Here is a 27,832-nt window from a genome sequence, read left to right on the forward strand (position 1 = left end):
AAAATGTTGGGCGAATATTGACCGAGGGGGAGAGGGGTTAGTTTTTGATTTGCTGTAGCAAAGAACTGACATTTTTCATGATGGGCCAAGTGGTCATCTTGGGTGCTCGATCTATAGGGGCTATTTTAACCCTGACCAGGAAGAGGGCAGGCGGACAGTTAAAACCACTTTCCATCACTTTCCGTTGTGTTACTACCATTTTAATCACTCAGATCTTTTAGGTTTCTGATATGGCTCCCAGGTACCTGATCATGCAGATCATGGCCCAGAACTAGGGGTCATAGTTTGAGGATAAGGGGTAAACCTTTTAGGACTGAGGCGAGGAGAAATTTCTTCACCCAGAGAGTGGTGAATCAATGGAATTCACTACCACAGAAAGTAGTTGAGGCCAAAGTGTTGTGTAATTTCAGGAAGGAATTAGATATAGCTCTTGGGGCTAAAGGAATCAAGGAATATGGGGGGAAGGTGGGATCAGGCTATTGAACTTGATGATCAGCCATGATGAATGGTGGAGCAATTCGTAGGGCCGAATGGCCTCCTATTTTCTATGTATGTTTCTTTGTAAACATGGTAAAATTGGATTACAATACAATACTCCTTTACTCCCCGCTTAGCTTAATGAATGCACACAGATTTAAAGAATAGCATGGATTGCAAAGTGTATCTTAAAGGTCTCATTAACACAGAAATCCCACTTAAGCACACAGATTGGCTGCGGTCACATACACACCATTTTGAACCCAAATTAATGCCTGTGGTTTTCACCCCAGAATCCCCACAGATGATTGTGAAATGACTGTTTCCAAACTCCCCTTCCAAAAACACACTTTAAATTCTTCATCTGTCATAATAATGCTTTCCCTTGGCAGTGTGTATTCTGAAATCCAGTCCAGGCTTTACAAATGGAACTTTCAAACAAAACGCCCGCCCCACTTTTAACACTGAATCCAGTCCAGAAATTCGCAACAAGCCCTTTTAGATTTCTTTGTCTCGACTGTTGTGCAAACTGCTCACAATTGCTTTAACTTTTGATTCTCCAATGGTATTAAAATGACATCAAACCTTTCATCTACGTCCTGAAGTCTGCTGTCCCACGTTAAATCCAGTTATTGCAATTGTCTCTTTAACTCAGAACACCTTATTTACTCTTCCTTGAATTTTTCTGAACAATACCTTGGTCTCTGTTCACTTCACTCCAGACTTCTTAGACACTATTGCTGTCCTAATTCCCTGGTTAGAATGGACTGTAACTTGTACTTTAGGAAGCCTGCCTCTTTGCAACTCCCTTGTCCTGTCCAGCTCATCCTGGCAGAGTTGAGATATGTTCATTCCTCAATGACCTGACTGCAACTGCTCTGGCTTCCAGTTAAAACTGAGAACAAAGGAAAGTGGCCTCCTGTTGCTAAGCAATGCCCACATGCTTACACCATTTATTTAATTTTCACACCGTAGCCCCCCTCTAAGCACAATAGAAACCAAGTAGGAACTTAATCAACCCCCACACATACCTTTGTCCTGCATGAATCTAACTATAGGTTTTACTCTTCCAAGTACAGAAACATTAAATTAAACCCACTTAAAACTGTGCCTTCTTTCTAATGTTTATCAATACAAATATAAACCCCTTAAAACTACCTTTGTTTTCCTAACACAGTGGAAACTCCAACTCCGTAGTAAAGATATTGGATCGTAGGATCCGTATGCTATTGCGGTTTGGATTAGCAGAAAAGTTTCCAACATCCAGGTCACTTCATGTTCTCATTTTTGCTTTACATATTTACATTAAGATCTACCTGTTTATCGTGGGTACTTCTATTGCCAGTCTTTTTTTTTTTAATTCATTTGTGGGACGTGGGCGTTGCAGGCCATGTTATTGTCCATCCCTAGTTAAGACTCAACCACATTGCAGTGGGTCTGGAGTCACATGTAAACAAGACCAGGTAAGGGTGACCGATTTCCTTCCCTAAAGAACATTAGTGAACCAGATGGGATTTTACGCCAATCGACAATAGTTTCATGGTCATCATTAGACTTTTAATTCCAGAATTTTATTGAATTCAGATTTCACCATCTGCAGTGGCGGGATTTGAACCTGGGTTCCCAGAGCATTACTGTGGGTTTGTGGTTTACTAGTCCAGTGACAATACCACTATGCCACCGCATAAACGAATAGCAATACAAGTCCAAGTCATTATGTTGTGTACAAGATGGTGTCTAAATTAGATGTGGAGATGCCGGCGTTGGACTGGGGTGAGCACAATAAGAAGTCTTACAACACCAGGTTAAAGTCCAACGTGTTTGTTTCGAATCACTTGCTTTCGGAGCACTGCTCCTTCCTCAGGTGAAAGAAGAGGTAGATTCCAGAAACATGTATATAGACAAAAGTCAAAGTTGCAAGACGATACTTTGAATCCGAGTTTTTGCAGGTATTTAAGTTTTAACGGTCCTGACGGAGCAACTGGAGAGAGGGATAATCGCAGGTTAATTGTGAATTATCTCAAGCCAGGACAGTTGATAGGATTTCACAAGCCCAGGCCAGATGGTGAGGGGTGAATGTAATGCGACATGAATCTGAGGTCCCGGTCGAGGCCGTACTCATGTGTGCTGAAGTTGGCTATAAGTTTCTGCTCGGCAATTCTGAAAGCCGCCTTGGAGAACGCTTACCCGAAGATCAGAGGCTGAATGCCCTTGACTGCTGAAGTGTTCCCCGACTGGAAGGGAACATTCTTGCCTGGCAATTGTCACGCGATGTCCGTTCATCCGTTGTCGCAGCGTCTGCATGGTCTCGCCAATGTGCCGCGCTTTGGGACATCCTTTCCTGCAGCTTATGAGGCAGAGAATGTTGCCCGAGTCGCACGAGTATGTACCACGTACCTGGTGAGTGGTGTTCTCACATGTAATGGTGGTACCCATGTCGATGATCTGGCACGTCTTGCAGAGATTGCCATGGCAGGGTTGTGTGGTGTCATGGTCGCTGTTCTGAAGGCTGGGTAGTTTGCTGCAAACAATGGTTTGTTTGAGGTTACACCGTTGTTTGAAGGCAAGTAGTGAGAGTGTGGGGAAGACCTTGGCAAGATGTTCGTCTTCATCGATGACGTATTGAAGGCTACGAAGAACATGTTGTAATTTCTCCGTTCCGGGGAAGTACTGGACGATGAAGGGTAATCTGTCTTCTGAGGAGGTTGGTGCATTTGTTTGCTGTGACACGTTGGAACTGTCAATTGATGAGTCGAGCGCCATATCCAGTTCGTACGAGGGCATCTTTCAGCGTCTGTAGATGTCTGTTATGCTCCTTCTCGTCTGAACAGATCCTGTGTATACGGAGGGTTTATCCACAGGGGATGGCATCTTTAATGTGTTTAGGGTGGAAGCTGGAGAAGTGGATCATCGTGGGGTTATCTGTAGGCTTGCGGCAAAACAAAGTGCTGAGGTGACCGTCCTTGATGGAGATGAGTGAGTCCAAGAATTCAACAGATTTTGGAGAGTAGCCCACGGTGAGTCTGATGGTGGAATGGAACTTATTGATGTTATCGTGTAGTCGTTTCAGTCTAAATTAGAGTTTACTGTGTGGTTCTGCTCCATCTGTCCAAACCCCCCTTCTAGGTAGTGAAATTTGCAGGCTTGGGTGAAGCTCCCAAAGAAGCCTTGGAAAATTATTTTAAAACATTTTCTTTACTATTTCATGGGATGTGGCCGTTGCTGGCAAGGCCATCATTTGCTCCCTAGCTATAATTGCCCTTGAGATGGTGGTGGTGAGTCCTCCTTGAACCAATGCAGTTCATGTGGTGCAAGTACATCACAGTGTTGTCGAGGTAAAAGTTCCAGGATTTTGACCCTGCAACAATGAAGGAATAACAATATAGTTCCAAATCAGGATGGTGTATGGCTTGGAGGGGAATGTGCAGATGGTGGTATTCCCATGCAACAGCTCCCTATGTCCCTAGGTGGTAGAGATTGAAGGTTTAGAAGATGCTATCGGAGGAGTCTTGGCAAGCTGCTGCAGTACATCTTATGGATGGTGCACGCTGCTGTCACTGTACGTGGTAGTGGTGTGAATGTTTTAGCTGGTGGATAAAATGCCAATCAAACAAGCTGTCTTGTCCTGGGTGGCGTGGAGCTTCTTGAGCTTTAGTGTTGTTGGAGCTGCACTATTCCAGGCAAGGGGAGACTATTCCATCGCACTTCTGACTTCTATCTTGTAATTGTGAGCAGGCTTTGTGGAGTCGGGAAGTGGGTTACTCACCTCCAAATTCTTAGCAACTGATCTGCTTTTGTCACCACAGTATTTATATGGCTCGTCAGGTTCAGTTTCTGGTGCAGTGCATCTTGTAGATAGTACAAATTGAAGTTGTGGTATACTGGTAATTATTGATAGGCTGGAGATTTAGGCTGGTAAATGAAGTGCAGAGCACAAGCCATTTTTTCTCTGGATAATGTCAAGCTTCTTGAGCGGGTGCAGCTCCAGTAACATTCAGGCAAATAAATAGTATGCTGTCACACAGCTAACTTGTGCCGTGTAAGTTGTGGAGAGGCTTTTTGGAATCAATAAATGAACCACTCGCTACGGAATCGTCAACCTCTGATTTGTTGCGGTATCCACGACATTTATGTAACTGATCCAGTTGAGTTTCTGGCTCATGATGTTGCAGAACATATTGATGGTAATACTATTGAATGCCAGGAGTAGCTGGTTGGACTGTCTCATTGAAAATGGTAATTACCTGGCACATTGTGTGGTGTGAACATTCCTAATTGGCCTAATCCTGGACTTTGTTCACGTCTTGCTGAATGTGGCCATGGACCGTTTCATTTTTTGAAGAATTGTGCAAGAATCTGAAAATTATAAACATCAGTTAGCAGCTTTCCTTTTGACCTTGATGGAGGGAACAGCTGTAGATAGATGGGGCTCGGAATGCAGCCCTCAACATTTCCCCCAGCAATATCCTGGTTGTTGTTGTGATTGTTGGCAACCATTTGTCAGCCACTGGTGCTGACCTTGATCCCCATTCATGTGTAAAATGGGAAACCCACTATGATGCAATGAGATGCTTCCTGATGTTAGAGGCAGTCGGTCTTGCCTTTCTTCTGGAAACCCACTTTAATGTCCATGGTTAGACCAAGAGTATAATAAGGCCTGGAACCAAGTGGCCATGGAACCCTAACTGAGAAATAGTGAGTGCGTAATTGGTGAGCAACTGTCTTGGTAGCACAGTTTTTAAAAAATATATATTTTATTGAAATTTTTTTCCCAAACAACAATTTTTCCCCTCTTACAAAACAAACGTAACAATACAGAAATTTTTAACAATACACAAATAACAAAACCCCATTATCTTTTGACCTTAACTAAACTAAACCCCCCCCCCTCCCCTCCCCCTCCCCCCTGGGTTGCTGCTGCTGGTCATCTGTCTTCCCTCTAACGTTACCCTAGGTAGTCGAGAAATGGCTGCCACTGCTTGGTGAACCCTTGAGCCGATCCTCTCAGGGCAAACTTTATCTGCTCCAATTTAATGAACCCCGCCATATCATTTACCCAGGCCTCCAGTCCGGGGGGTTTCGCCTCCTTCCACATGAGTAGGATCCTGCGCCGGGCTACTAGGGATGCAAAGGCCACAACGTCGGCCTCTTTCGCCTCCTGCACTCCCGGCTCATCCGCAACTCCAAATAAAGCTAGCCCCAGCCTGGTTTGACCCAGGCCTTCACCACCTTCGAAATCACTCCCGTCACTCCCTTCCAGTGCCGGGCACGCCCAAAACATATGTGCGTGGTTTGCCGGGCTCCCGCCAGACCTCCCACATTTGTCCTCCACTCCAAAGAACCTGCTCAATCTTGCTCCTGTTATGTGTGCTCTATGTAGCACCTTAAATTGGATCAGGCTAAGCCTGGCGCATGAGGAAGAGGAATTTACCCTGCTTAGGGCATCAGCCCACATACCCTCCTCTATCTCCTCCCCTAGTTCTTCTTCCCACTTTCCTTTTAGTTCGCCCACCGATTCCTCCCCCTCTTCCCTCATCTCTCGGTAAATCTCTGACACCTTGCCCTCTCCGACCCACACCCCTGAAAGCACTCTGTCCTGTATCCCCTGCGTCGGGAGCAACGGAAATTCCCTCACCTGTTGTCTAGTAAACGCCCTCACCTGCATATATCGCAAGAAATTTCCCCGGGGCAACTTATACTTTTCCTCCAATGCTCCCAAGCTCGCAAAAGTCCCATCTATAAATAAATCTCCCACCCTCCTAATTCCCAACTGGTACCAGCTCTGAAATCCTCCATCCATTCTTCCTGGGGCGAACCTATGGTTGTTCCTGATTGGGGACCCCACCAGGGCTCCCCGCACCCCTCTCTGTCGCCTCCACTGACCCCAGATATTCAAAGTTGCCGCCACCACCGGGTTTGTGGTAAACCTTTTAGGTGAGAACGGTAGCGGCACCGTCACCAGCGCCTCTAAACTCGTTCCTTTACAGGACTTTCTCTCCAGTCTTTTCCATGCCGCTCCCTCACCCTCCATCATCCATTTACGTATCATTGCCACATTGGCGGCCCAATAGTAATGGCCCAAATTCGGTAGTGCCAATCCTCCTCTGTCCCTACTACGCTGAAGTAACCCCCTCCTTACTCTCGGAACTTTCCCTGCCCACACGAAACTCGTGATGCTCCTGTCTATTTTATTAAAAAAGGTCTTGGTGATTAGTATAGGGAGACATTGAAATACAAATAAGAACCTCGGGAGGACCATCATCTTAATTGCCTGCACCCTGCCTGTCAGCAACCGAGGCTGCATGTCCCACCTCTTAAAGTCCTCCTCCATTTGTTCTACCAGCCGTGTCAGATTAAGTCTGTGCAAGGTTCCCCAGCTCCTAGCGATCTGAATCCCCAGGTATCGGAAGTTTCTTTCCACTTTCCTTAGAGGCAGGCCTTCTATCTCTCTACTCTGGTCCCCTGGATGTATCACAAATAATTCACTCTTCCCCATGTTTAGCCTATACCCCGAGAAATCCCCGAACTCCCTCAACATTCGCATAACCTCTATCATCCCCCCCCGCTGGGTCCGACACGTATAACAATAGGTCATCTGCGTATAACGAGACTCGGTGTTCTTCTCCCCCTCTAATCACCCCTCTCCATTTGCTGGAGTCTCTCAACGCCATGGCCAGAGGTTCAATTGCCAACGCGAACAACAATGGAGACAGCGGGCATCCCTGTCTTGTTCCCCTATATAGTCGGAAATACTTCGATCTGTGTCGACCTGTAACTACACTTGCCGTTGGAGCCCCATAAAGAAGTCTAACCCAGCTAATAAACCCGTTCCCGAACCCAAACCTCCTTAACACTTCCCAAAGATACTCCCACTCCACCCTATCAAATGCCTTCTCTGCATCCATTGCCGCCACTATCTCTGCCTCCCCCTCCACTGGGGGCATCATTATCACCCCTAGTAGTCGTCGCACGTTAACATTCAGTTGTCTCCCTTTTACGAACCCTGTCTGGTCTTCGTGCACTACCCCCGGGACACAGTCCTCTATCCTCGATGCCAGTACCTTTGCCAACAATTTGGCGTCCACGTTCAATAATGAAATAGGTCTATAGGACCCACACTGCAACGGATCTTTATCCCTCTTCAAAATTAACGATATCATCGCCTCCGACATCGTCGGGGGTAGAGTCCACCCTTCCCTGGCCTCATTGAACATCCTCACCATCAACGGGGCCAGCAAGTCCACATATTTTCTGTAATATTCCACCGGGAACCCGTCTGGTCCCGGGGCCTTCCCTGCTTGCATGCTTCCCAGTCCCTTAATAACCTTGTCCACCCCAATCGGTGCCCCTAGGCCTACCACCTCCTGCTCCTCCACTTTCGGGAACCTCAATTGGTCCAGGAACTGCCGCATCCCCTCCTCTCCCCCTGGGGGTTGAGACCTATACAGTTCCTCATAGAAGGTCTTGAACACCTCATTTATCTTTCCTGCCCTTCGCACCGTGTCTCCCCTTTCGTCTCTAATTCCTCCTATCTCCCTCGCTGCTGCCGTCTTTCGCAATTGATGAGCCAACAGGCGACTAGCCTTTTCCCCATATTCATACCTCCTCCCCTGTGCCTTCCTCCACAGTACCTCCGCCTTTCTGTTGGTCAGAAGGTCAAACTCCGTCTGGAGTCGTCTCCTCTCCCTGTACAATTCCTCCTCCAGGGTCTCTGCAAATTCCCTATCCACCCTTAAAATCTCCCCCAGTACTCTTTCCCTTTCCTTGGCCTCTGTTTTCCTTTTGTGGACCCCAATGGAGATCAGCTCTCCTCTGACCACCGCTTTTAGTGCTTCCCATACCACTCCCACAGGGACCTCGCCGTCGTCATTGACCTCCAGGTATCTCTCAATACACCCCCGCACTCTTGCACACACTCCCTCATCCGCCATCAGTCCCACATCTAATCGCCAGAGTGTTCTCTGCTCCCTTTCCTCTCCTAATTCCAGGTCCACCCAATGTGGGGCATGATCCGAAACCGCTATGGCTGAGTACTCCGCTTCTTCCACCCTAGAGATCAACGACCTTCCTAAAACAAAAAAATCTATCCGGGAGTACACTTTATGGACATGGGAGAAGAAGGAGAACTCCCTAGCCCTAGGTCTAAGAAATCGCCATGGATCCACTCCCCCCATTTGGTCCATAAACCCCTTAAGTACCTTGGCCGCTGCCGGCCTTCTTCCGGTCCTTGAGCTGGATCTATCTAGCCCCGGGTCCAGCACCGTATTAAAGTCCCCTCCTAAAATCAAGTTTCCTACCTCCAGGTCCGGTATACGCCCCAGCATCCGTCTCATAAATCCCGCATCGTCCCAGTTTGGGGCACACACATTAACCAACACGACCTCCATTCCCTCCAGCCTGCCACTCACCATTACATATCTACCTCCGCTATCTGCTACGATGTTCTTTGCTTCAAATGCTACCCGTTTCCCCACCAAAATGGCCACCCCTCTATTCTTTGCGTCCAGTCCTGAGTGGAACACCTGTCCCACCCATCCTTTCCTTAACCTAACTTGGTCCGCCACCTTTAGGTGCGTCTCTTGGAGCATAACCACGTCTGCCCTTAGTCCTTTTAAATGCGCGAGCACTCGGGCCCTTTTTATCGGTCCGTTCAGGCCTCTCACGTTCCACGTGATCAGCCTCACTAGGGGGCTACCTGCCCCCCCTCCCGTGCCGACTAGCCATTACCTTCTCTAGGCCAGTCCCATATCCCGCCTCCGCGCTCCCGCTCGCTCCCCCAGCGTCGCACACCATCCCCGCCCACCCACTCTTTAGCCATTTCCTTTTGGATTTCCGCAGCAGCAACCCAGTTGCCCCCCCCCCTCCCCCGCTAGATCTCTTTCTAGCGTGATTGCTCCCCCCATATTACTTCCGTAAGTCAGCTGACTTCAACTGACCCCGGCTTCTCCTGCTCACTCCTCGACCCCCCCCGTGTGGGGAACTCCCCTCCGCCTTGCGCCTGTCTTCCCGCCTTATTCTTTCTGGCGCGGGAACATCCCTTTACCTGACCCGCCTCTTATGGCACAGCTCCCTTTCCCCTCCCCCTTCCCCATTCTCCAACTATGTCCCGTCTTTCCCCCCTCACCGGCGCCCACATTTCCCCAATGTCTCCCCCCTTCCCAATTTACTTCTCAATTAACTTCAACCATAACATTAACAATAACATTTCCTGCAGCATCAGTCCCTCAGTTCCGATCCAATTTCTCCTCTTTGATAAAGGTCCATGCTTCCTCCGCCGTCTCAGAATAATGGTGTCTCTCCTGATACGTGACCCATAGTCTTGCCGGCTGCAGCATCCCGAACTTCACCTTCCTTTTATGCAACACCTCTTTGGCTCGGTTAAAGCTCGCCCTCCTTCTGGCCACCTCCGCACTCCAATCCTGGTGCACCCGTACCACTGCATTCTCCCATCTGCTACTCCGCACCTTTTTAGCCCATCTCAGGACCTCTTCTCTATCCTTAAGGCGGTAAAATCTCACGATTATCGCCCTGGGTGGTTCTCCCGCTTTTGGTCTTCTCGCCGGAATCCGATTTGCCCACTCCACCTCCAAGGGGCCCGTAGGGGCCTCAGCACCCATCAGTGAGCTCAGCATCGTACTTGCATACGCTCCACAGTCCACTCCTTCCACACCCTCAGGGAGACCCAGTATCCGAAGGTTCTTCCTTCGCGCTCCGTTTTCTAGGGCCTCGATCCTTTCAGTACACTTTTTATGAAGTGCCTCGTGCGTCTGTGTCTTAACCGCCAGGCCCAGGATCTTGTTCTCAATATCTGTCACCTTCTGCTCCACCACGCGGAGCTCTGTCTCCTGGGTCTTTAATGTCTCCTTGAGCCCCTCAATTGCCTGTAGCATCAGGGTCAGCACCTCCCTCTTCAGCAGCTCCACGCACCGTCTCACAATTTCATCCTGCTCAGGCCCCCATGTCGCCTGGGCTTTCTCCGCTGCCATCTTGTACTTCTCTCTTTCTGACCCTTTGGTCGACGATTCCTCGCGCTGCAGCCGCCGCCGCCGGTTTTTTCCTTCTTCGTTGGGGGGGGGGGACTCCCTTCTTACACACCCCACACCGGGTTGTGTGGTGAAAAAATTCCCCGTTGGGGCTCTTAAAAGAGCCCGAAGGTCCGTCGGAGCTGGAGCCGCCGAAACGTGCGGCTAGCAAGGCATCACCGCAACCGGAAGTCTTGGTAGCACAGTTGTCAACGCCTTTCGTTGTCTTGCTAATATGCTAATGATTTTTTTTCTTTTTAAAAAAATAAATAAATTTAGAATACCCAATTTTTTTCCAATTAAGGGGCAATTTAGTGTGACCAGTCCACCTAACCTGCACATCTTTGGGTTGTGGGGGTGAAACCCACACAGACATGGGGAGAATATGCAAACTACACGGTCAGTGACACAGGGCCAAGATCGAACCTGGGTCCTCAGTGCCGTAGGCAGCAGTGCTAACGACTGCGCCACCGGGCCACCCAATATGCCAATGATTGATGGTACGCTGATGTGATGGCAATTGATCGGGTTGGATTTATTTTGCATTTTGACACAGAACATGCTTGGCATTTTCGCGTACTTTGATAAATGTACTACTGGACCAGCCTGGTTATTGGCAATGGCTAACTCTGGAGCAGAGGACTCCAATAGTGCAGCAAGAATGTTGTCTGGGTCTACAGCCTTTATAATCAGTCTATTGATGTCAAGTGAAATGAATATAATTAGCTGAAATCTGGTATTTAATGGTTGGGACATAAGGAGCAGGCCATCAAGGTGCATTATTCGGCACTTCTGGCCGAGTATGTTTGTAAATACATTAACTTTTGACTTTTTCTACTGTGGTTGAGGAGAGGAAAGTTTGTGGAGATGGCAACTCTCATTGCATAATTATCCACCACAGTTCACAACTTTTGGCAGAGTACAGAACTTTGACCTGACCTGTTATTTATGGAGTCACCTATCTCTACCTACAGCATACCTCCTTCACCAATTAGCATGAGTACAATCCTGTGTTGCAGCTTTACAACTTGGCACCTCATTTTCAAGTCTGCTTGGAGTTGCTCCCAGTGTGCAATCCTACACATCTCTTTAAACTAGGGTTGGCCATTCAGCTTGACGGTCACGGAGGACTGAGCAAGGTTATGGGCCTTGAGAATACAAAATGTGATGATATTCAGTCCTGGTGGCAGTAATCAGTTCTGCTGATGGAACAAGCACCTGATGGATGCCCCAATTTGAGCTGCTAGATCTGTTGTTATATCCCGCTCAGCACGGCTGCGATGATGCATGACAATGGAGGATACCCCCTCTCTGAAGACCAAGCTTTGTCTCCGTGAGGACTGCGCAATTATCACTCTTACCATGGACACATACATATGCAACTTCGAGTGGGTGAGGTTAGTAAGTGCGTTTTCTCTCACCGTCTGTCATAAACAGATGGGGAGGGTTTAAACTAAAACGCAGGGGGATGGAAACAGGAACCTAGTCAAGGAGGCAGAGAAGGAGGAGGAAAGGACAAAATCAAAAGACAGAAAGGATAATAAGAAAAGTGATAGGCAGAGAAATCAAGGGCTGGATTCAAACAGGACCACAATGAAGAATATTGGGAGCGTGACTTGTAATGTTAAAAAGACAAGCTTGACAGCTTTATGCCTGAACGCAAGGAGCATTCGCAATGAAGTGAATGAGCTAATCATGCAAATAGACGTAAACGGGTATGATATAATCGGGATTACGGAGACATGGCTGCAGGGTGACCAGGAATGGGAAATGAATGTCCAGGGGTATTCCGTATTTAGGAAGAACGGACAAAAAGGAAAAGGCGGTGGAGTTGCAGTGCTGGTTAAAGAGGGAATTAACACAATAGTGAGGAAGGATATTAGCTCCGACAATGTGAAATCTGTATAGTTAGAGCTGAGAAATGCCATGGGGCAAAAAACATTAGTGGGCGCCATTTTTACACCCCCAAACTGCAGTGGTGATGTTGGGAATGGCATTAAACACGAAATTCTAGATGCATGTGATAAAGGAACAGCAGTAATTATGAGGGATTTTAATCTTCATATAGATTGGGCAAATTAAATTGGCCACAATATCGTACAGGAGGAATTCCTGAAGTGTATACGGGATGGTTTTGTGTGCCAATTTGTTGAGGAACCAACTCGAGAGCAGGCCATCCTAAACTGGGTACTATGCAATGAGAATGGAATCATTGGCAACCTGGTTGTGTGCAACCCCTTGGGGGATGAGTGGCCATAATATGATAGAACTTTTCATTCAAGATGGAGACTGAAGTAGTTGCTTCTGAGACTAGGGTCCTCAATCTTAATAAAGGGAACTACGATGGCATGAGGCGCAAGTTAGCTATGATAGATTGGGAAATGTTACTTAAAGGGATGATAGTGGATAGGCAATGGCAAATATTCAAGAAAAGCATGGGGGAACTGCAACTAATGGTTTATTCCTGCCTGGCATAAAAGTAAAACTGGAAAGGTGGCCAAACCATGGCTTACAAGGGAAATTGGAGATAGTATTAGATCCAAGGAAGAAGCAACACATTGGCCAAGAAAAACAACAGGTCTGAGGATTGGGAGTAGTTTAGAATTCAGCAAGAAGGACCAAAAGATTGATTAAGAAGGGGAAAATAGAGTACAAGAGTAAGCTTGTAGGGAACATAAAATCTCACTGTAAAAATTTCTATAGATATGTAAAAGATTCTACAGGTATGTGAAGAGGGAGACCGATGGCATAGCGGCGCAGTGGTTAGCACCGCTGCCTCACGGCGCCGAGGATCAGGGTTCGATTCTGGACCCCAGATCACTGCCCGTGTCTGCGTGGGTCTCAACCCCACAACCAAAGATGTGCAGGGTAGGTGGATTGGCCCCTTCATTTGAAAAAGAAATTGGGTACTCTAAATTTATTAAAAACAAAGAGTATGCCATCACAAATCTGCCATCAAAGGAGTTGACATAAGTGCAGTTGAGACAGCACGGTGGCGCAGCGGATTAGCCCTGCTGCCTTACGGCGCCGAGGTCCCAGGTCCGATCCCGGCTCTAGGTCACTGTCCGTGTGGAGTTTGCACATTCTCCCCGTGTTTGCGTGGGTTTCACCCCCACAACCCAAAGATGTGAAGGGTAGGTGGATTGATCATGCTAAATTGTCCTTTCATTGGAAAAAATAATTGGGTACTCTAAATTTATATTAAAAAAAGAATTCAGTTTTGTTGCTGTATCTGGCATATATAGATGTGACCAGGAAACGGTTTTGTGATGAGCAAAGAGTAAACTGTTTTTCAAGATGCATAATTAGACTGCATAATTAGACTGCTTTCATCCTCTGGAGTAATAATTAGCTTACCCTTTCTATGTAGCTTCCTTGGGAACTTCAAACCCTTTCTCACAATCTATTCTTATTTGCTGAATATTTCCAGGAATTGTCCTCAGTCAGTTGACTGTTTTCTGGTGCTGGTAGTTTGAATTTGGATTGAAACATTTATTTTTGTTTCTCCAACAGGTAGTTTGCCATATGATGTGGCTAATGGAATACGTTTTCAAGTTTACAAATTTCGGTGTTGTCTCCCTCATCCATGGGGATTTCTTCATTCGACAGGTGAGGGAAATGATGATGTGCTAATTAGCACCATATGTTTATAGGAACAACCACACAAACAATAGAAGGGTTTACTGTTTTCTGTGGAGCATATTGCTTGAACAGTTTCCAAACAGTTCTGGATTTGTATGTCAGGGGACTGGGAAATAAAGCAGGGCATATTATTGCCGTGATTTAACCAATTTTTAGTTTAAGCGTTCTTGTATTGAATAGAAAACCTCTTTGAATGCAATGTGAGCACCTCTTTCCCACAATCTAATCAATCCCCTTGTATTTCTCATTCTGGGTTTCCCATTTCACACTTGTGCTCTGTGAATTGATGCATTTGTGTCAGTTAATGTTGGCATCAAGGTCTGCTTTGTGTTGTGGGTTCTCTCTAGTAAAATTGAATTGCAGCCAATTAAACTAGTCTCTCTAAATTTGATTTTTTTAAAATAATAATAATCGGTTATTGTCACAAGTAGGCCTCAATGAAGTTACTGTGAAAAGCCGCCACATTCAGCGCCTGTTTGGGGAGGCCGGTACGGGAACTGCAGATTTTAGAACTGTAGATTCTGAAAAGCTGTCCACATCAACTTGTATGTTGGTGTCCTGTTCTCCTGCATTACCTATTCACAGCAATCTCTGCTTATGATTCTAGCATTCCTACTTCTACATGATTAATTTTTGGTTCAGCTAAAAACAGGGGCTGTTTAGCACAGGGCTAAATCGCTGGCTTGGAAAGCAGACCAAGGCAATCCAGCAGCATGGTTCAATTCCCGAACCAGCCTCCCCGAACAGGCGCCGGAATGTGGCGACTAGGGGCTTTTCACAGTAACTTCATTGAAGCCTACTTGTGACAATAAACGATTTTCATTCATTCACTTTCATTCATTATCACTTATTATCACAAGTAGGCTTCAAATGAAGTTACTGTGAAAAGCCCCTAGTCGCCATATTCCGGCGCCTGTTCGGGGCCTGTTCGGGGAGGCTGGTACGGGAATCGAACCGTGCTGCTGGCCTGCCTTGGTCTGCTTTCAAAGCCAGCGATTTAGCCCAGTGAGCTAAACCAGCCCCTATGGACACACATCCTCCAATCACCAGATCTTTAGAAATTGGATGTACGATGGTGGATGTGCAGCAGGACAGTATAGAGACTTACGGGAGAATGGCTGGGGATGTTTAAATTTCCGATGGGCTGATTCCCTGCTGCCTGGGGCACTCTGTGAATGTCCCTGAATCTGAGCTAGAGTCGGAAACTTTGGCGAGATATGTGCGCCTTATAGACAAATTCAAAAATGCCAAACAATGCTAGGAATGCGACCATTAGCAGGTGATTAAATCCTTACAGATCCAGAGATGGGGTAACCCCAGGTTAAAGAGGTGTGAATTGTATCAAGCCAGGACAGTTGGTAGGATTTCGCAGGCCAGATGGTGGGGGATGAATGTAATGCGACATGAATCCCAGGTCCCGGTTCCCCATGTGTGCGGAACTTGGCTATAATTTGTCTATATATGTGTTTCTGGAACCGACCTCTTCATTCACCTGAGGAAGGAGCAGCGCTCCGAAAGCTAGTGACATCGAAACAAACCTGTTGGACTTTAACCTGGTGTTGTAAGACTTCGTACTGTGCTCACCCCAGTCCAACGCCGGCATCTCCACATCATGGCCTTATTGTCAAGAATCACAGTACTACAGTGCAGAAGAGGTCCTTCAACCCATTGAGTGCGCAGATGCATGAAAGGCCCTGACCTGCCTATCTAATCCCACTTGCCAGCACTTGGCCCATAGCCTTGAATGTTATGGCGTGCCAAGTACTCATCCAGGTACTTTTTAAAAGATGTGAGGCATCCCGCCTCTACCACCCTCCCCGGCAGTGCATTAAAGACCGTCACCAATCTCTGGGTAAAAAAGCTTTTCCTCAAATCCCTCCTAAACCTTCCACCCCTCACTTTGAACTTGTGTCCCCTTGTAACTGACCTGGGCGGCAAGGTAGCACAGTGGTTAGCACTGTTGCTTCACAGTCCTAGGTTCGATTCCCGGCTTGGGTCACTGTCTGCGGAGTCTGCACGTTCTCCCCGTGTCTGCGTGGGTTTCCTCCGGTTGCTCCGGTTTCCTCCCACAAGTCCCGAAAGACATGCTTTTAGGTAATTTGGACATTCTGAATTCTCCCTCTGTTTATCCGAACAGACACCGGAGTGTGGCGACTAGGGGCTTTTCACAGTAACTTTGTTGCAATGTTAACTTAAGCTGACTTGTGACAATAATAATAATTATTATTATTCAACTAAAGGGAGCAGCTGCTCCCTATTCACTCTGTCCATGTCCCTAATAATCGTACACCTCAATCAGGTCAACCCTTGGTCTTCTCTGCTCCAGAGAAAACAACCCAAACCTATCCAACCTCTATAACTTAAATGTTCTATCCCAGGCAACATTCTGGTGACTCTTCTCTGCACCCCCTCCACTGCCATTACATCCTTCCTATAACGTGGCCACCAGCTAGTTTTTGAAATGTTAGTTCATTTCCAGGATGATGGGCTTGCTGGGGGAACTTATAACTGGGAACATTTTTAAAAATGTGTTGCAACTTGTCGACCACATAAAGCAGTGGTTCCACCACCAATACATGAAGTGGAGCCTGGATGGCCTTGAACAGGATTTAGTAAAGCAAAGATGCAAAATGCTTCAAGACTTTGAAATAAATTCCATAAATAATATTTGTTAATAGGATGACAATTGTTAGGTGTTTTTAGCATTTTCATCCTGTGATGTATCCAGTAAAGAGATAAATCAATAGCATTGATGATTCATGTTGTTCCACGTGCTTAATGCTGTTAATAGATGCCAGAGAAGACAGGATTCAATTTTTTTATTTATAAGAGTAAAGGCTATCATACAGTGACTGAATCCTGACCATACCAGAGACCACCCATTTGATAGTGTGAAGCACACAATGCCAGCTGGAGGGTGTTTGATCAGTTTCAAGAGTGTCAGATAGAGAAAGTGGGATTTCAGTGCTCCAGTTTATTTTCTGGGAGAATTATTTTTAATCTGAAATTAAAATGAAGACTTGATGTAAGAATTAAGGCTGCCGTAAATATAATGGGGGAACAGTTTTATTAATGCAGTATTACAAGTAGGCCATGACTATATAATAAAGGAAGCTATTGAATGTCATGAAACATTATATACATTTTAAGGGGACAGCAGTCACTGAAGGAATTGAACAAAAGGGTAATAATTTTGGTTTTGTGTAAATTAATTAGGAAAATAGGAAGGAGAAGTAGTAGCCCATTTATCTGCTTGAGCCTGTTCACTGGTCAATGAGATGTGAACTAATCTGTGACATAGCTCCATATATCCATATTTTTCCCATATCGATTAATACCTTTGGTTAATTGAAATCTGTCAGATTGAATTTATTGGTTTTCACATTTTTATTTACACACCCCCATTCATACTTTTATGTTTACACTTTTCGGCACCGCGCATATTGTTGAGCCAAAGAGAAATTAATATTTACTAGTGTGCAATAAGCTAACGCAAAAACGAGAAGAAACACACAAAATAACAAGAGAGAAAGAAAAAACAGCACATAGTCAAACAAGGAACATTATAACTATTTACATGTCGTCGTCCCCACCCCTCTGTGGCTGTGGACCTTAATTGGCCATGCTGCCTTCCTTGGGCTCCCAATGTTGGCCCTAGCGTGTACCGCCCAGTGTGTTGATGTTGTCTCTGTTATTCCCGCTTGTGCTTGGGCTCATCCTCTGCGGTTATGCTGCCTGTGTCCCCATGGGCTTTTGCCCCTCCCTCCCCCACCCCTCCCTTTTGTGTTTTGTGGCTCATCTGTACCTCCAAACCCCCTTCCCTCCACTCTACTGGTTGCTGGCGACGAACAGGTCGCCCCGTATCGAACAGTTCCTCAAATAGCAAGTGGCTTGTCTTCTGGGGAAGAGTCGTCATTTCCCTACGGAGGAAGCTTTTGATCTGTATGTATCTTAATTTGTTCCGTTTGGGTAGTTGAAACCTCTCCCGAGAGTTTCTCCAGAGTCACTAGTCTGTCGTCTGTGTAAATGTCCCTAACCGTCAGTGTCCTCTCGTCCTATCTCCACCTTTTGAAGGTCCATTGTTGGAATGAACCTGTGGTTGTTGCAGATGAAATGCCATGGTGGACATTTCAGTCAGGGCAAAGTGCTGCCTCATTTGATACTACATTTGGAGCGTGGCTACCACCACTGGGCTTCTTGAGTGTTTGGTTGAAGGGGATGGGAGTGCTGTCATAAGGCTTGGAGGGATGTCCCTTTGTAGGAACTCTCCTCCATCTACTACACCTCTCTCTCTCTCTCTCTCCCCCCCCCCCCCCCCCCCCCCCCCCCGACTGGCATGTTCAGTCCTTACGTGGCTCAGAGATGTACAACCCCTGATCAAATGCCTCATTGGCCTTTTCCAGTTCGTCTGCCAACTACAGTTGCTGTTGCTGACCTGCACTGTTTCCCTAGTGGCTGCCTGCTTTCTCAGCTGATGAGCCAGCAGGCGCTGGCTTTGTCTTTGAGTTCGTAGAAGGTCCCCCGTGTCTGCCGGAGTTGATGTACTGCTTTCCTCGTGGAAAGCAGGTCAAAGTCCAATTGTAGCTTTCTGTTCTCTGCCAGAAGCTCTACGGTCGGGGCCGCGGAGTACCGCTGGTTCAGCTCCAGTACGAAGTCAGCCAGTTGCTGCCTAGCCGCCCTTTCCTTCCTGTCTCTGCACGCTCTGTATGAGATAATCTCTCCTCTGATCAAAGCCTTCAACGCCTCCTAGACCATAGAGGGTGAGACCTCCCCATTCTGTTTATTGGTGATGTACCCATCTACGGCCTGTGATATCATTTCCAAAAAGGCTTGGTCGGCAAGGAGGGCTGTGTCCAACCTCCATGGTGGGCGTTGGGCCCGACCTGCCTCCAAATTGTGTCTATATCAGAGATTTCCGCCCTGGAGCCTTCAGTTGGACTATAACCTCGCTTTAGTGGTCATTGATCGTGCATCACAGGGCAGCGTGTAACCTGATCTCAAATGGTTTCCTCTGTCCTCTTCCCCATGGCAACATGAAGCGCATTAATCTTGCGTCCAGGTAGAAATTCTAATTAGCTATTTTTGATCCCAACTCTGTCATCTGGTGGACCATTTACAGCATAATTGTTTCATACCCAGTAGCTTCAACATCTTTCTGGGTCTTTGGGTGACTCGGAGTCTACCCATTGCAAACCCAGAAACTATTGCCATTGTTTTAAAGTGTAAATACCATGCACCATTTTCTCAATAAAACAATCTAAGCCTTTGTTTGATCTCTAACAAAAAACACCCAGGTTTAATGACAGGTAGACTGCAGAACAGGTGACATGATTCCCCCTTTCGTTAATTTGTTTATTTTATTCATTTATGAGATATGAGCGTTGCTGGTTAGGCCAGCATTTATTGCCCATCCCGAGTTGCCTTTCAGAAGGTGATGATGAGTTGACTTCTTGAACCGCTGCAGTCCTTCAGGTGTAGGTACACCCACTATGCTATTAGGGAGGGAGTTGCAGGATATTGTCTATGCGACGGCGAAGGAACAGCGATCTATTTCCAAATCAGGGTGGTGAGTGACCTGAAGGTGAACCTCCAGGTGGTGGGGTTCCCAGTTATCTGCTGTTCTTGTCCTTCTAGCTGGTAGTGGTTGTGGGTTTGGAAGGTGCTGTCTGAGGAACCTTTATTCTAAATTTAAAGATACAGTTCCAAACTACAATAATCTTATAATTGTAAGAAAGTATTAATATGGATTTGAGTCCTCCCAAGTATATTTTTTTAATTCCCTCTTCTCTAAGTTATCAAATGAGACTCACTTATGTGACTCATTTATGTAAAACCCTGTATTTTGCATCGCCATTGATTCTGCTGTTAAGGGACTATTAAACCTGTAATTTTGAAATTATGAATCCGAGCAGCCAGATCATGGGCATCCTGCATGGTGGTCTAAACTGATGAATGCAGCAGTTCTCAGTGGTTGGGTTTGTTGTCAAGGTTGCATTTGTAAATTAGTAAAGTGTACTTGTCTCAACAAGATGTTGCCGTTGTATTTTTTTGCTTTGGGTGTCACGGTAGCACAGTGGTTAGCACTGTTGCTTCAGAGCTCCAGGGTCCCAGGTTCGGTTTCGGCTTGGGTCATTGTCTGTGTGGAGTCTGCACATTCTCCGTGTCTACGTCTGGTTTCCTCCCACAGTCCAAAGATGTGCAGGTTAGGTGGATTGGCCATACTAAATTGCTCTGAGTGTCCAAAAAGGTTAGGTCAGGTTACTGGGTTTGGGTGGAAGTGTGGGCTTAAATAGGGTGCTCTTTCCAAGGACCGGTGCAGACTCGATGGGCTGAATGGCCTCTTTCTGCACTGTTGATTCTATGATAATGATTTTTTTGTTCCCATACTCTCTTCAGTTTTGTCAGACAGAGAAAAACACAGGTAAACTCTGGAATGTTTAGGTTTACAGGGAAAATCTGATGATGATCTGGGATTATTATCTGTCATTAATTATTTTAATTGAGAAACTTCAGAACCTTGTTGTTTCAAAAAAGAGCAGCACGGTAGCATAGTGGTTAGCACAGTTGCTTCACAGCTCCAGGGTCCCAAGTTCGATTCCCGGCTGGGTCGCTGTCTGTGCGGAGTCTGCACGTTCCCCCCGCGTCTGCGTGGATTTCCTCCGGGTTCTCCGGTTTCCTCCCACAGTCCAAAGATGAGCGGGTTCGTTGGATTGGCCATGCTAACTTGCCCTTAGTGTCCAAAAAGGTTAAGTGGAGGTTACGGGGATTGGGTAGATACGTGGGCTTGAGTGGGGTGCTCTTTGTAAGGGCAGGTGCAGACTCGATGGGCCGAATGGCCTCCTTCTGCACTGTAAATTCTATGAAAAATATCTATGAAAATCTCTAGAACTCAGTCTATGGATTTATATATGACTTATTTATATTTTTCCTCATTTTTTTTTCTTTCTCCTTCCTGTCTCCATCCCTGCAGATAAATAGCCCAATGGCTCCTGTCACCCTTTCCATGACATTCTTGAGCTAAGTGAATGAATGATTTTGTTTTTTCCTTCCTCCTCTCCCACATTGCATTTTCTAATGATTATGCTGTATGCTAGTAATGGTATGAGGACTTGCCATGATCAACCTGATTTTATAATGCCAAGTTGTAGGTTTCTTGGTAAATGTAAATGACCCAACTGATTCTATTAAGCCACAGTTCTCTGCTGGGGACCCTATCTGTGTGCCTCAGGATCATGGTGTTCATGGGCTATTAATGCTATTAATTAAGGCACTCAACTGGTACAATCATCCATTACCAGATCTGGTTAGATCACAACAAATATTATCGAGCTTCACTCACCTCCTTCAAAACTATCACCTGCTCCAATACCATTCTGGAAAGCAACATGGCCTCTTTACTACATTTCTTAAACCAGCCTCTTTTACTCCCTTCATCACCCCCAATAACGAAGTGTGAGGAACTCATGGACAACTTTGTGTATAAGGTTCAGATCGTCTGCTTAGTTAACTCTTCTGCTTCCTCTCTTAGTCTTTCTCACCAAGCTCAACCTTCTCCGCCCCATCCTCTGAGCACACAGGATCTTCTCTCCAATTTCTCTATTCAAGCCCCTTCCGAACTTGTCCTGTCTGAGATTCATCTCCCATGTCTCTGAACCTATTCCCACTAAATTGTTGACCACCCAACTTCTTGTACTGGGTTCATATGAGCTGGCCTTGTAAATTGTTCTGTCACTTCTAATGCTGTCCCCCTCCCTTCCAAAATTGTCTCATTCCACCCCCCCGCCCCTTGAATTCTGTTTCTGAAAACATCATCCTCTCTAAACCTACATTTTCCCTATGAAGTCCTTGAATATGTTGTTGCCCCAAGTTCCAGCCCATCTTGCCTGCAACTCCCAGGTTTGAATCTGTCCAGTTGAGTTTCTTTCTCTGCACAGCACCAAATCAGACAATTATAATCTCAAGGATTGACTGCTTATGATGCATTATTCCTTCTCAGACCACAATTGAGTGTTGATTCAGTTTTCATAGCATCATCATAGACTCCCTACAGTGCAGAAGGAGGCCTTTTGGCCCATCAAGTGTGCTCTAACCTTCTGAAAGAACCCCACCTAATCTGTACAAACATGGCAGCATGGTAGCACAGAGGGTAGCATTGTTGCTTCACAGCTCCAGGGTCCCAGGTTCAATCGCCGGCTTGGGTCAGTGTCTGTGCGGAGTCTGCATGTTCTCCCCGTGTCTGCGTGGGTTTCCTCCGGGTGCTCCGGTTTCCTCCCACAAGTCCCGAAAGACGTGCTGATAAGTAAATTGGACATTCTGAATTCTCCCTCAGTATACCCGAACAGGCGCCAGAATGTGGCAACTAGGGGATTTTCACAGTAACTTCATTACAGTGTTAATGTAAGCCTACTTGTGACAATAAAGATTATCACCTTTGGACACTAAGGATCAATTTAGCATGGACAATCCACCTAACCTGCACATCTTTGGACTGTGGGAGGAAACACACGCAGACACGGGAGAAAGTTTCCAACTCTACACAGCCGGTCACTGGGGGCCGGAATTGAACCTGGGTCCCTGGTGCTGTGAGGCACAGTGCTGACCACTGTGTGCCACTTAGCCAAGGAGAAGGAGAAAGATTTTTGAAACATGGCACTGGTGCTCAGAAGAATCAGGAGGCTTTTCCCTCCCTTCAGAGTACTATACTTGAGGAAAGACTGAAGAAACTGAAGCCGGGCTTTTCCATCCCCACACGTTGCTGGAGTCATCTGGCCCCACCGACGGCCAATGGACCTTTGGCTGACCCGCCGCATCCACCACGACAGGTCCTGCCACGACAGTGCCAGAAGATTCCGGCCCAAAGCTTTGTGAACTTTTATTTTTTGAAAATCGTTTTCAGTTTATGCAATACAAAATAAACACTTGTGTTGGCCAGATACAATTTACAAAAGCCAGACATTGGCGATAACCTCCCGACCCCCCTGCACTTTTTATTTTACTTTAAAATATTTTTATGGAAGCACTCGTCCAACCCATGTATGTTGTATTTGATCTTCTCCAGGCGGAGAAATTCCGGCAAGTCTGCCAGCCAGTCTGTAGTTGTGAGTGGCGTTGATGATCGCCTACCGAGCAGGATTCTCCGGCGTGCAATTAAGGAAGCAAAAGTAAGGGCGTCGGCCCTCTTCCCCATATGAAGTTCTGGTAGTCCAATACCTCAAAGACTGCCACTCTTGGCCATGACTCAACCCTCACCCCCACAACCTTGGACACCGCCTCGAAGAAGGTCTGTCCACAACCCTACAAGTCTGGGGTAGGCCCAGAACATGTGGCCAGGCCTTCCAAGCACCATTCACACTTGTCCTCCACCTCCGGGAATCATAGAATTTACAGTGCAGAAGGAGGCCATTTGGCCCATCTAGTCTGCACCGGCCCTTGGAAAGAGCATCCTACTTAAGCCCACACCTCCACCCTATTTTCGTAACCCCACCTAACCTATTTGGACACTAAGGGCAATTTATCATGGCCATTCCACCTAACCTGCACCTCTTTGGACTGTGGGAGGAAACTGGGGCACCCGGAGGAAACCCACGCAGACACTGGGAGAACATGCAGACTCCGCACAGACACTGACCCAAGCCGGGAATTGAACCTGGGACTCTAAAAGTCCCTAAACACCTTGTTCATCCCTGCCGGGTCCCCCACCAGATTTCTCTCCCCATCCGCTATCCTTCCTATCTCCCTAGCCGCTTCTCTCTTCCTTAGTTGTTGCGCGAGCATTCTGCTGGCCTTCTCTCCATGCTCATATATCGTGCCTTTTGCCTTTCTAAGCTGCTGTACGGCCTTGTCTGTAGTCAACACCCCGAACTCGGCCTGCAGCCTCTGTCGTTTCCTGAGTAACTCTGGCCTCGGGGACTCCGCGTAGCTCCTGTCCGTCCGTAAAATTTCCTTAACCAGTCGGTCCATTTCTGTCCTGTCCCTATGAGCCCGGATTGAGATCAGCTCCCCTCTCACCACTGCCTTCAGTGCCTCCCAGAGCACCGCTGCTGAGACTTCTCCGGTATCATTTATCTGCAGGTAATTCTGCATGTATCTCCTGAATGTCTCACACTCCGCCTCGTCCGCTAGCAATCCAATTTCCAGCCTCCATTGGGCGCTGAAAGCTATCCTTACAAATCTGTAGATCTACCCAGTGCGGAGCATAGTCCGATATGGCAATTGCCGAATATTCTGCCCCCACCATCCTGGCCAGCAAGTCCCTACTTATGACAAAGAAATCAATTCGCGAATACACCTTGTGTATATGGGAGTAGTATGAAAACTCCCTCGCCGACGGCCGGCTAAATATCCACGGATCAGCTCCCCCCATTTGCTCCATGAGCCCTCTCAGTTCATAGATTATCATAGAATTTACAGTGCAGAAGGAGGCCATTCGGCCCATCGAGTCTGCACCGGCTTTTTGGAAAGAGCACCCTACCCAAGGTCAACACCTCCACCCTATCCCCATAACCCAGTAAACCCACCCAACACTAAGGGCAATTTTGGACACTCAGGGCAATTTATCATGGCCAATCCACCTAACCTGCACATCTTTGGACTGTGGGAGGAAACCGGAGTACCCGGAGGAAACCCACGCACACACGGGGAGGATGTGCAGACTCCGCACAGACAGTGACCCAAGCCGGAATCGAACCTGGGACCCTGGAGCTGTGAAGCAATTGTGCTATCCAGAATGCTACCGTGCTGCCCCGTTCCTTTGCTATCGCAGGCAACCTGCACGTTTTTGAACACGACGATCCAGGACTGTGTTAAAGTCCCCACCCATGATCAGTTTGCGCGAGTCCAAGTCGGGGATCTTCCCTAGCAACCTCCTGATAAAATCCACATCGTCCCAATTAGGGGCATACACACTAACCAAGACTACTCTCACCCCTTCGAGCTTGCCCCTAACCATAACAAATCTGCCGCCCCCGTCTGCAACTGTACCCTCCGCCTCAAATTGAACCCTTTTATTAATCAGGATCGCAACCCCCCTAGTCTTAGTGTCGAGCTCCGAATGAAAGATCTGACTAATCCAGCCCTTCCTTAGCCTAACCTGATCTGCCACTTTCAGGTGCGTCTCCTGCAGCATGACTACGTCCGCCTTCAGAACCCACAAATGCGTGAACACACACGCCCTCTTCACTGTCCCGTTTAGCCCTCTAACATTGCAGGTGATCAACCTGGTTGGGGGGCACCCCCACCCCCCTTTGCCGATCAGCCATCCCCTTTCCTTGGTGCAATCAGTCTTCCTTGTAGAAGTCCCTAATCGCGAGCGTCCACCCACCCTGTCTCCACTTCTTAAAAGTGTTGTGTGTGTGTCCGTGTGCCCATGTGCCTCTGCGCCCATGTCCGGTCCCAGGCTAACTGATGCTCCGGGTAATGGAATGTGCTTTGGGCTAGTTGGAATGGTAGATGCTCCAGCTCGATCCCTCCCCCCTGCGGGTTCACCGGGAATGCCTCGCTCTTTCCCAGGTTGACTTTGTAGCCCGAGAAGGCCCCAAAGTCTTCCAGGAGCCTCGTGATTTCCTTCAAGTTGTTCAGCGGGTCTGAGATGTAGAGGAGCAGGTCATCCACATAGAGAAAGACTGTGCTCTCTGCCTCCTCTTCGGATACCCTTTCAGCTTTTTGCGTCACGCAGTGCGATCGCCAGGGTTTAATTGCCAGGGCGAACAGGAGCGGGGACAGCGGGCATCTTGGCCTGGTGCCTAAGTGCAATTAGAAGTATTCGGAGCTGGTGGTATTGGTCCGAACACTCGGCTTGGGGGTGTTGTACAGGAGTTTCACCCATGAGGTGAAACCCATCCCCATCCCTAGCCCAAAGCACTCCAGTACCTCTTGACGTACTTCTGTTCGACCCCGTCGAAGGTGTTCTCTCCCCGGATGGGGTTAGTATCACATTCAGCAGCCGTCTGATGTTTGCAGTTAGCTGTCTCCCCTTGACAAATTCCACCTGGTCCTCTGCAACTATGGATATTTTCACTGGGCCGTTAAGTCGCCTAACGTCCAGATGATAATCCTGGTCGAGTTATTGTCCTCCCCTTCCTGTGTGATCAACCATACCTACCTGGTGGACGTACCCTTGCACTCCGGGGTTTCCCTTTGTTAGAGGTTGTCCAAAATGGCCGCAGTCGTCATACTCGCCATGACGTCGGGTGGCTGCGCTCCATTCCCTTTGTCCAGGGGGCACCGACATGGCCACCAATTGTGTGTTCGCCGTATGGATGCACCCCTGCACTCCGGGATCTCCCTTTGTTTAGGTACACTCCAAAGTAGCTGCTTAGGCACCATCTTGTTCCCTCAACCTGCACCTTACTTGCAGAAGCCAATCTGAGACCCATCCCTTTCTTCTTGTATTCCCCTTGTTCCCTCTTTCCCCCTCCCCATCTCCTCCCTGACCCTGTGCTCTGTCGATTTCCAGCGGGTTGGGGAAGCTGCCCCTCCCGACTAGGTTGCCCAGCATTTGGTCCACATAGCCCATCAGGTCCCTGCCCTCTATCCCCTCTGGCAGGCCCACGATCCGGATATTCTGACATCGGGACCTATTCGTCTGGTCCTCTAATTTCCCCTTCAAGCTCCCCTGGGTAGCCACCAACCTGTGGATCTCGACCTCCAGAGCGACAATCCTGTCACTCTGGTCCATTAACATCATTTCCATCTCAAGGAGCGTTTTCCTCTGCGCCTCCACCTTCTTCTCCAGTCTGCCGTCTGCATGGCGACCAACCCCTCTGCTACTGACACCTTGACCGCCACCTGAATTTCCACCTTTATTGCCTCCCTCATCGCCATCAGTTCCTTCGTCAGGAACGTCTTCCATCCATCTCCAGGTGGGGAGGCTGTTGTTTGGGTCGATGGGGACCCCTCGCCTCATGGATTCGCCGACTCGTCCACCTGCTACTTGTGGCCTTTCCCTCCGCTTGTGCCGTCTCTGTGGCTTCTCGAGCTCCCATTTGTTGGCATGATGATTCTGTCCTTTCCCTTTCTTAATTGTGGGCGAGATGCTACTGAAGTTTCGGGCTAATTTCAACTATTTGGCTGTGTTCTGGAGGAGAGTCACCTGATGTGCGTCTGCTCAGCTCATCACCGTCATAGGAAGTCGCAGCTTTGCAGACTTGAAAGGAAATAACTAATAAGGGATCTCCTAGATTGAATGTAACTATCTAGGAGATAGTGTAACTAAGTAGAAAAAGTTAATTGTGAACACCTATCTAGCTGAACAGGTCGAACATCTCAACTAATTGACACACCTAAACTAACTGGAATGCCAGCCTAGATTTTCTTTAAGTACTACGGTGAGACTTAAATCTACAATATTCGAGCTCAAAGATTCAACTAAGTTATTGAAATGCAGCTGGTACCGCAATTTTTAATGCCTTTGGGGAATAAAAGAAAGATATTTAGTTGGACAGGTTGCACTGTTTGATTACGCAAAAATCTTGTTGCTTAAATCAAATTTGTTTTGTTTAATTTCTGTTATGACCTTGTCTAGTACTTAATGTATGTTTTTTTTCTCTTTGGATTCATGACACTGAACACTTCTAAATTAATTCACCAGCTGTTCTTGCTGACCAGTAATATTCTGTTGTCACTGGGATCTCCGTAAAACCATATTTTAGATGTTTGAAATTTTCATAGTATGGCTACTTTTACTGCCAAAA

At 47.2% G+C, this 27,832-nt stretch overlaps 1 protein-coding gene across 1 annotated transcript in view; it reads left to right on the forward strand.

Moving 5' to 3' along the window:
- The window catches only part of lpgat1 (lysophosphatidylglycerol acyltransferase 1), a 263,316-nt gene that overhangs the window by 70,478 nt on the left and 165,006 nt on the right, over positions 1-27,832 (forward strand). Inside the window, exons 4-5 of the mRNA XM_072506379.1 lie at positions 14,013-14,108; positions 20,538-20,562. Coding sequence (XP_072362480.1) covers positions 14,013-14,108; positions 20,538-20,562 — 121 coding nt within the window. The remainder of the gene's footprint in view (positions 1-14,012; positions 14,109-20,537; positions 20,563-27,832) is intronic.

This window comes from Scyliorhinus torazame, chromosome 1 (assembly GCF_047496885.1).
Source record: "Scyliorhinus torazame isolate Kashiwa2021f chromosome 1, sScyTor2.1, whole genome shotgun sequence".
Lineage (NCBI taxonomy): Eukaryota > Metazoa > Chordata > Chondrichthyes > Carcharhiniformes > Scyliorhinidae > Scyliorhinus > Scyliorhinus torazame.